At 39.1% G+C, this 7,821-nt stretch overlaps 1 protein-coding gene across 1 annotated transcript in view; it reads right to left on the bottom strand.

Moving 5' to 3' along the window:
- Positions 1-266: 266 nt before the first annotated feature.
- The window catches only part of TRPA1 (transient receptor potential cation channel subfamily A member 1), a 54,319-nt gene continuing 46,764 nt past the window's right edge, over positions 267-7,821 (bottom strand). The window contains exons 25-27 of the mRNA XM_050801918.1: positions 4,322-4,435; positions 2,169-2,266; positions 267-1,512 (exon numbers count right to left, since the gene is read on the bottom strand). Coding sequence (XP_050657875.1) covers positions 1,302-1,512; positions 2,169-2,266; positions 4,322-4,435 — 423 coding nt within the window. The 3' untranslated portion in view covers positions 267-1,301. The remainder of the gene's footprint in view (positions 1,513-2,168; positions 2,267-4,321; positions 4,436-7,821) is intronic.

The following is a 7,821-nucleotide window of genomic DNA, read 5'->3' as shown; positions in this document are numbered from 1 at the left end:
ACTCTGCTGGTTTGTATGAATATCAGTATGTTTGAGAATGTGTGCAGGAAGGTGGAAGTAACCAAGCTGTCCAACTCTAGAAAAGTCCAGTGTGGTGGGTGCCCACAATGAAATAGTAAGCCACCTCGAAAGCCCTGTACTAGATGGAATACAGTAACACAATTGTATCTTGTAAACATCATGTCCAGTGAAAAGGAGTAAGAAACAGAAATGAGTAAAAAAAATAAGAAATAAGTGAGAAGAGAAATAAGAATAAAAAAACAGAAATCAGAAATAAAAGCTATAGCATAATAACATCTGTGTAAATAATAACAGACTCAAAACAACACTGTATAGCATAACACAAGGACACATACTTAGCCAAAGACATAGCCATTAGCATGAATGTCTCCTGGGGGTAGTGAGGGAATAAACATCCAAATCAGGATGATGGAGAAAATCAGACAAAACAAGAGAAAGACCTTGAAAAGATTAATGATGAGGTATGTGATTAATTCATGATTTGAGTAGACATCAAAAGAAAAAAGGGAATATGTGATGCAGGCGTGTTTCTTCAAATCTCAAACAAAGGTTCATACAATAATGACAGGGATACTATATAGGTTTTACATTTATTATGCTCACTGGCAAACAAAAACAGAAACAACATATATTATCTACAGTAAAATTCGTGCATATCATAAGGCCTATTAATTTTTGCTTCAACTATATGGTTCAAAGTGACATCAGGTGTGTTGGGGACAGCAAGAAGGGTGGGGCTATTCATCACAGTAGGAACAGAATAGTGCACATGGTGCCACCCACAGGTTCTTTCAACATGAAGAAGCTTTCCAAGAAGAAGCTTAGGTTAGGTAGACCTCAACCTAATATTTAAGACTATCATCTAAGGCATTATTAATACTTGTGACTATTTTCTAGGGCATCACATATTATGCAATTAGCAAGCAGGAATTTAGTACTGACATTTGCATTCTAGCTTAATAGTTATATTTATTACTTCTTTTCATTAAAAATTGTGTTCTAGCAAATTCATTTTCTACCCATTCAAATAATGAATTTATCTCTCATCAAAGTCAAGTCCAATTTGAACATATCTGCAAAGATATCCCCAATATATAGTGATTAGTAGAAAATATGAGTAGAGGATAAAAGATGGTTTACTTTTATAGAGCATGCAGGAACCACGATTTCACACATAATGAAATCAGATTTTTGCGTCTTCCTCACTCTTTTTAAACTGAAAATTAGAACCAGCAAGTCATGCACCCCCCTATTAGAAGCCTCATTGAAGGTCTGAGGAGCTAAGGCTCAAGATGGTGTGTTTTTGCCTTGACTGCTCTCAACACAGTATTCCATCTGCTATTTCTTTGTTCCATCTGCTCTTTCTTAAACCTGTCTTGAAAAGAACAATGGTTATCTTCATCCTCTGTCTCAGAGATGATCTCCATCTTCTGAATGATCAGTTTAATGAGCTCATGCTGTTTTTCCAGGAGAAAAGTAAGATCCTTCAGCCTAAAAGGACATACACATTTCATGAATTTATTTTCAGTTCTTCTTTTAGCCCTTCTGATTGTAGGAAGGCATAGGTTTTAACCTCGGTAGTCACAATCCTTCCAGGAAACACAATGTTTTTGAAGTTTAAACGGTTTTTCCCAAAGTTACACTGTTAGTTCATGGCTAGTTTATTTTTGTTCCCAGTTTACAGGTAAGAAACTATTATAGAGAAAGGTTAAGCAGCTTGCCCAGTGTCATAGTTATTAAGTACCTGGTTGAATAGGGGTTTGAACTCAGGTACTAACTAACTGTAAAACCCTCATGCTTAACCACTGCCCACCACATAGTTACTCCAGGGATCTTCAAAAGCTTTCAGAGCTTTGCTTTATGAATTCAGATGAAGAATACAGTTTATAATACTACCTCCAAGAGAAAGAAAATCAGCATTTTAATTTTTATTCACTTATTATTGGAAGCCAAACTGATTGGTGAATAGCGGCAAATATGTTGTTGGTTCTAGAGAATGTCTCATGACCCTCAATACACTAGCTACAGCTGTCAATAAAGCATGACAATTATAAAATAAACACCAATATAAAATATAACCTTATATTGTGCATTATTATTTATGAGTTTTAAATTTCTCAAGTACAGATAGAAGGAAAAATACATACCGGTATTTCTGCTTTAATATTTCCATTTCTAAAGACGTATCAGCATTTGGTATTTCTTGTCTTATTTCTCCAGTGCAAAATAAAAAATAGAATATATGCTGTTGGATAAAAAAATAGTAGTTACTCAAATTGAATTCAATTCAGGAACTTTTTCTTAAGCTTGTGCCAAAATTCAACCACCACTGATACAAATATGCATAAGGCATAGCTATGCCCTCAAGGAACCCACAATCTGCCAGGAGAAAGAGACATGTGAAGAAACAGCTGTGAAAGGAAGTCATACATATAGTCAGACAGAAATAAAACATGTACAGATAAAACAGAAGAGCAGTAAATTAGGGTAGAAAATTGTTTAGAAAGGGGCTTAGCTGAATTGTTCTGTACATTTTCATGAGAAATGCCCATCATGGAAGGTGGTATTCTATATGAGATTCATCGCTACTTTCTAAAACTGCACTGCACATTATCCAATACAACTCAACCAATCAACAAAGTTTCACCTGGAGAAATTTCTGAAATGTTATTTTAATACATTTCATTTTAATTTAATATCTTTTAAACCACAGTTGACTGGAGAGGGTCAAAGGGCAGATGTGAAACGATCAAGAATGAGGTAATTCTAGGCTTCCAGGCAAGAGAAAATGGTGACTTGCACAGGACACCCAGGAAGTCAAATGGACCAGACTGAGGGGAGAAGGAGAGGGAGGGGACAGATCAAGGGTGACTCCTGGGTGGCTGGCTCGCACAGGCTAATGAATGGTGCTGACATTGTTGCAAGGAGGAACCAGGACTTTTTCACTTCTTTTCCGGTAGGGGATATGTGAGGAGAGGGTGAAACATGAAAGCATTGAAGTTTGGTTTTGAACCTGCTGAATGTGAGGCACCTTTAAAACATGCAAGTGGAGATGTCAAATAGGCAGCTGGGTGTAGGGGCCAGGAACTGAAGGGTGAGCTCTAGGATTGAGAAATCAGTTGCTGAGCATTCTGTTTCTGTAGTAATTGTAACCATGGACATGTGTAAAATCAGTTGGAGAGATACTGTGGGGTTAGAATAAAGCCTAAACTGATACTCAGGGCCACTTTATCACCTTATGACTACACAGGGGAAATTAACCTGAAAAGAACTCAGGAAGAACAGGTGTAGAGATGAAGGGAGCCCAGGCATACTAAGGATTCGCACCCAGTTATTCTGGCTCTTCATATGGCCCTTCTTGCATTATAATGCAATGGTCTTGCTTAGTCTTTGATCACTTAATTAGCTCCTTTTCTATAGTGGACACTCTGTGTGTGTGTGTGTGTGTGTGTGTGTGTGTGTGTGTCGTGTGTGTGTGATATGGTTAGGCTTTGTGTCCCCACCCAAATCTCATCTTGCATTATAATCCCCATAATCCCCACGTGTCAAGGGGGAGACTGGGTGGAGGTAACTGGATCATGGGAGTGATTTCCCTCATGCTGTTCTCGTGATAGTGAGTGAGTTCTCACAAGATCTGGTGGTTTTATAATTGTCTGGTAGTTCCTCATGTGTTCGTTCTCCTTCCTGCTGCCTGTGAAGAAGGTGCCTTGCTTCCCCTTCACCTTCCACCATGATTGCAAGTTTCCTGAGGCCTCCCCAGCCAAGCGGAAGTGTGAGTCAATTAAACCTCTTTCCTTTATAAGCTACCCAGTCTCAGGGAGTTCCTTATAGCAGTGTGAAAACGGATTAATACATTGTGTGTGTGTGTGTGTATGTGTGTGTGAATGTGTGTTCTTTATTGTGTATTCTAAACACTTGGCTGTATATACACACATATATATCTACACATAAATGTAAATGACATGTGACTGGGAAAAGCAAATAAAGTATACCTGTACTGTAAAAAAGACACTAAAAGGGTATGGCTGGTCCCTGGCCCATCTGCTCTAACAGGGACAGCATGCATTTAACACAGATGCCATGGATGAGCCACCTGAAAGGGGAGAGCAAATATCACCCTCCTCTCACCCAGCTCTTTCACGTCTTGGGTTAATCATATCCTTTTTTTTAAAGCACAACTTCTCTGCCCACAGGCAGAGAAGACTCAAAGTCTATAAAAGGGCCCCCTTAGGGTTAACACAATGAATGGATGTCAAACAGTGTCATGTTATTGATGTTGTTATTTGTTATGTGTACTTACGAATAATAGCCCACCACATCTGGGTTTGTTGGGATACACGATGATGGATTTCTGATCCACTTTGCGTAGAAACCAAAGTGGCAGCTTCTTCTCTAAGCTGGTATGAAGTTCCACCTAAAGTGCATTTTGGGTTTAATGATAGAATCACTAGTTAGTATCTGGAATTTTTATATGGCACAGAGGCAATCATTAATACAGCAAAATGAAAACTGATTTCTATGTCCTGACTTCTGTGCCACAGCTGGGCTGGCCAGGCTTCCTTAACCCCTAGCTCACAGTCACCTGCTCCTTCCTCTCACCTCACCCACTGACAGGGCAGCAATCTGCCTTGGAGCAGGAAAAGAAAGAGAGGAAGAAGTTGCTTAAAAAAGGAATTCAATATTTAGTCACTTGCTCTTTATTGTTCAGGGATAGTCACCTGATGTTTTATTGTTCAATGCTGGAGATTTAAAGAAGAAAAGGGTAGTTCATACTCTTGGGGTATTGCAATACTACAAAATGTGCACAACTGGACAGTGTGAATGTGTGTGTGCATGCATACACGTGTGTGTGTACATATGTATACACACCTAGCGCAGGAGAGAAGGAGTGCTTAACTGGAGGAAGACAAAGGTAAGCAGTAAAAGAATTAGAACTCTCAGGCCTAAGAGTATGTCATGCATTTTTCATGTCTGTGCTATCAGGTGCAAAATGGTTTATCTACGATGAATTTTAAGTATAATTACTAATTACTATTTGCAGGGATAGCAAATGAGATATTTCCCCACACTTAATTTTTTTCATTTATTTTTGCCAAATTTATCTCTGCTTTTTTATACCCCTTTGTATCTGGTAAATAGGTATGTTTACTGTAACTACTAGTGAGATTTGCTTTCTAACACCAAACACCTTCCAATATTAGCAATTTATAGCCATAAACAGTGAAATGGTAAGAACTTCCCTGACACTACTGCTTAAAATTGTGGCTCCCCACTGTCCCCCACATGACTTTCCCCCATGTGGCTTCCTTGCTATTTTTACAGCACTTACCACCATTTAACATACTGTGCATTAGTTCCAGCTTCAAGAATAGCTATGTTTTCTTGTATTTTATTAATAATACCAGTTAAATATTTTCACTGATTTTCTATAATAATTTCTAGGGTTCTTTTTTTTCCCCTTTGCTCTTTAGGGTGATACTACTTTCCCCTTCCCATACATACGGTTTTAGAAGTCACGTCTTATTTCCTGACACTTGATTGAAAAAGATTTACTCAAGCTTGATGTTTGCCAACAGATAAAATACATAGTGTGTCTTAACCTGTTCATTATCTACATAGGTCTCTCAAAGATGGTCCTGGGGGAGGCTGGCAAGCAAAGCCCCAAGTCCAGTATGGGTCTGGCGGGACCCACTGAGCCTGGCTCCGCTGGGCTCAGGGAGCATCTTTACCTCCTCTAACTGGTGGGTTTTCCATGCTGAAGGGTAAGATGCACTCTGTGGATTTCCCTTTCTAATTTGCAGCAGGGATATAAATGTTTATGGACTGTCTGCAGCTGCCAAAACTGTGGTGGAAAGTGGAGATACCAACATTTAAAAACACCCAAACAGTTTCAAGTCCCTCAAAATACTCATCACACCTATCCCTAAGGAACTGACAGTCCCCATATAGAACACATCTCCCAGCATGCGTTGTCCCAAGGCCTGTCTCCACTTCCCATGGAGATGATTCCCTGAGAGAACTAAACGGCCCTGTCGGAAATGTGTGCTACTTGTCTGGTTCTGCTCATGGTTCTGCTGTGGGCTCAGACATAGGTTTCAGAATGGATGCAGAGAGTTTCTTAAGAAACCACTCAGGAGAAGTAGGAGAATGGCTTTCTGGTTTTCCAGTCGATGCTGTTTTTGATCCAAAACAAGGCATAGATAACATGGGGGCACTAGGATTTGTGCCATTTACTTTCAGAGAGCAGAGTAAACAATATAGGTTTGTGCTTTTCAGCTCAACCCCACTGACACTGTAATTGAGTGAGCTTCCCCAACTTTGCTTGTATTATTGTTTTTATCTATTCCCCAAGGTATTTTAAAGAGCTGTTAGGGCAGTTATGAGGTATTGCTGACATACCTGCCAAGAGGTTTATACATCTCCTCTCCATATCCATACACTTGAAGTCCTAAACACCATCTTTGTGACAGTAATAACCTGCCATTAGCTCTTCCTGCCTTCAATCTTTCCTCACTAAACCAAAATAATAACAGATCACTATAAACACCATTTTCATTGTGGAAGGGCTGAGAATAACTCTTCGCTAACTTACAAAATAACCTGAAGCACTTCATCATTTAGTGCCCTTTGCTAAGGTTTTTCTTTGCTGGTTTTGAATAAACCCCTCTATCATCTGGAGCAATCTAATCACCCACTAACATGAATGATCCTTCCAGGCAAGGGGGCCTTGGGCCGGGGCCTTGGGCCAGTGCCTTGGCCGTTTTCCCCAGTTCTGATGTGGCCCTTTGTTCTTGCTGGCCCCTCCTTTCAGGACGGTATCAATGTCCTGTTAAATCTCAACTATCTTTCAACACTGACTCATCTCACCCCCTCCATGTAGCATTCCCTTAATTATTTTTGCATTTTTTTTCTGTACCTGATAATCATTTGTGTTTGTTCTCTAAATGTTCCAATCACTCTGTTATCTCTGTATAATATACAGCCATGTCATAGAGCATATAATTTACAAATGGTTCTCAGTTGATTTTTGATATTTAATTCTATGAATGCCTAGCTGGTGTGCTAAGTAGAATAGCCAGGGATCACATTCCTCTGTTTCCTCTGGGCTCTCATAAGTTGTACTGGACTTTGTATACACTATGTATTGAAACATTGTTTTTCAATAAATAAATATTAGTGTATGGCTGAATGAATAACAAAGAAGAAAGAATTTGGACAAATAAAAGTGAAGAGGAGACAAGAGTGAATAGAAAGTTATATCATTACATGACTTTTCTATCTCCTCTCTCAAACTGGCCAAAGTTTCTGAATGCATATAGTCAACTGGTCAACAAATATCCTTGAAGCATCAAAAATGGCCATTTGAATTTGAAATTTAAAGACAATCCAGTCAAGAGCATAAAAATAACTTTGTGTTGTATGACAGAAAGGTACCTCACAAGGTTCAATAGCCAAATACCTAGCCAGGAAACTTTGACACCAAATTTTACATCAAATTGTCTATAAAAATGAGAGCGATGTTACAAGAGAACAAAACCTCACGGATGCAATTAAAACGTCAACATAAATCATGCCGTGGGTACCCTGTGATTTCCTGCATAAAATATAAGGAGTGCCTTCGAACAGTGGGGCTAGGATGCCAGTGATGCTCTCGATCCAGCAGCTAGCTACCTGGGTGGCCACATTTTAACATGGGTGGCCACATTTTAACATAACACAAGATGCTCAGGCAATTTCTCAATTTCTCTGCTAAGATTGTTCTAGGACATTTTTTTTCATCATCTTTTATTAGAGCAGGTA

This window comes from Macaca thibetana, chromosome 8 (genome assembly GCF_024542745.1).
Source record: "Macaca thibetana thibetana isolate TM-01 chromosome 8, ASM2454274v1, whole genome shotgun sequence".
In the NCBI taxonomy this organism is placed as follows: Eukaryota; Metazoa; Chordata; class Mammalia; order Primates; family Cercopithecidae; genus Macaca; species Macaca thibetana.
This window is presented reverse-complemented; position numbering and strand designations above follow the sequence as displayed.